Source organism: Tupaia chinensis, unplaced genomic scaffold (genome assembly GCF_000334495.1).
Source record: "Tupaia chinensis unplaced genomic scaffold, TupChi_1.0 Scaffold000403_1, whole genome shotgun sequence".
Classification (NCBI taxonomy): domain Eukaryota; kingdom Metazoa; phylum Chordata; class Mammalia; order Scandentia; family Tupaiidae; genus Tupaia; species Tupaia belangeri.
In genome coordinates this window covers 705,365-705,857 of record NW_006159905.1, presented here as the reverse complement: position 1 = coordinate 705,857, position 493 = coordinate 705,365, and the positions used below count along the sequence as shown (strand labels likewise).

At 59.2% G+C, this 493-nt stretch overlaps 1 protein-coding gene across 1 annotated transcript in view; it reads right to left on the bottom strand.

Annotated features, from left to right (window-relative positions):
• Positions 1-4: 4 nt before the first annotated feature.
• CFB (complement factor B) overlaps positions 5-493 on the bottom strand; it is a gene marked incomplete at its 3' end in the record, with an annotated part of 7,851 nt that continues 7,362 nt past the window's right edge. The window contains exons 17-18 of the mRNA XM_014590089.2: positions 418-467; positions 5-151 (exon numbers count right to left, since the gene is read on the bottom strand). Coding sequence (XP_014445575.1) covers positions 5-151; positions 418-467 — 197 coding nt within the window. The remainder of the gene's footprint in view (positions 152-417; positions 468-493) is intronic.

Here is a 493-nt window from a genome sequence, read left to right as displayed (position 1 = left end):
GAAATGCCAGGTCTTCATCTTTGAGTTTCTCTTTGAGCCAGGGCAGCACGTGGAAGAGGTTGATGTGAAAGTCGCGCGCGTGAGCAGGTACCTGCTGTTCCCGCCTCTGGTTCTTACAGACATCCACCACTCCCCAGCTGATGACGCCGACCTGCAGAGCCAAGGGGACGATAGGACCCCTTCCTCATCCCCAGAAACGTGGCTACTCCCAGATGTATCCAAGCTGACCCAAAGGAATGAGACTGGAGACCCACCCGGCCCTGTCCTTGACACACACGAGCCAGACACGGCCCTGGGCCTCCAGTCTGAAGAGCAGCCCTAAGGCAGGGAAGGCTCTGCCCTGCTCTCGGCAGCCACACGCCCTGAGCTCCCCTGCTCTGTGGAGCATCTCCCCGCAGTCGGAAAGGGAGAACTCACCTGAATGAAGCGACTCCTCTTGTGAATGATCAGGGGGCCGCCAGAATCGCCTGTAAGAGGGGAGGTGCTGTAGGGA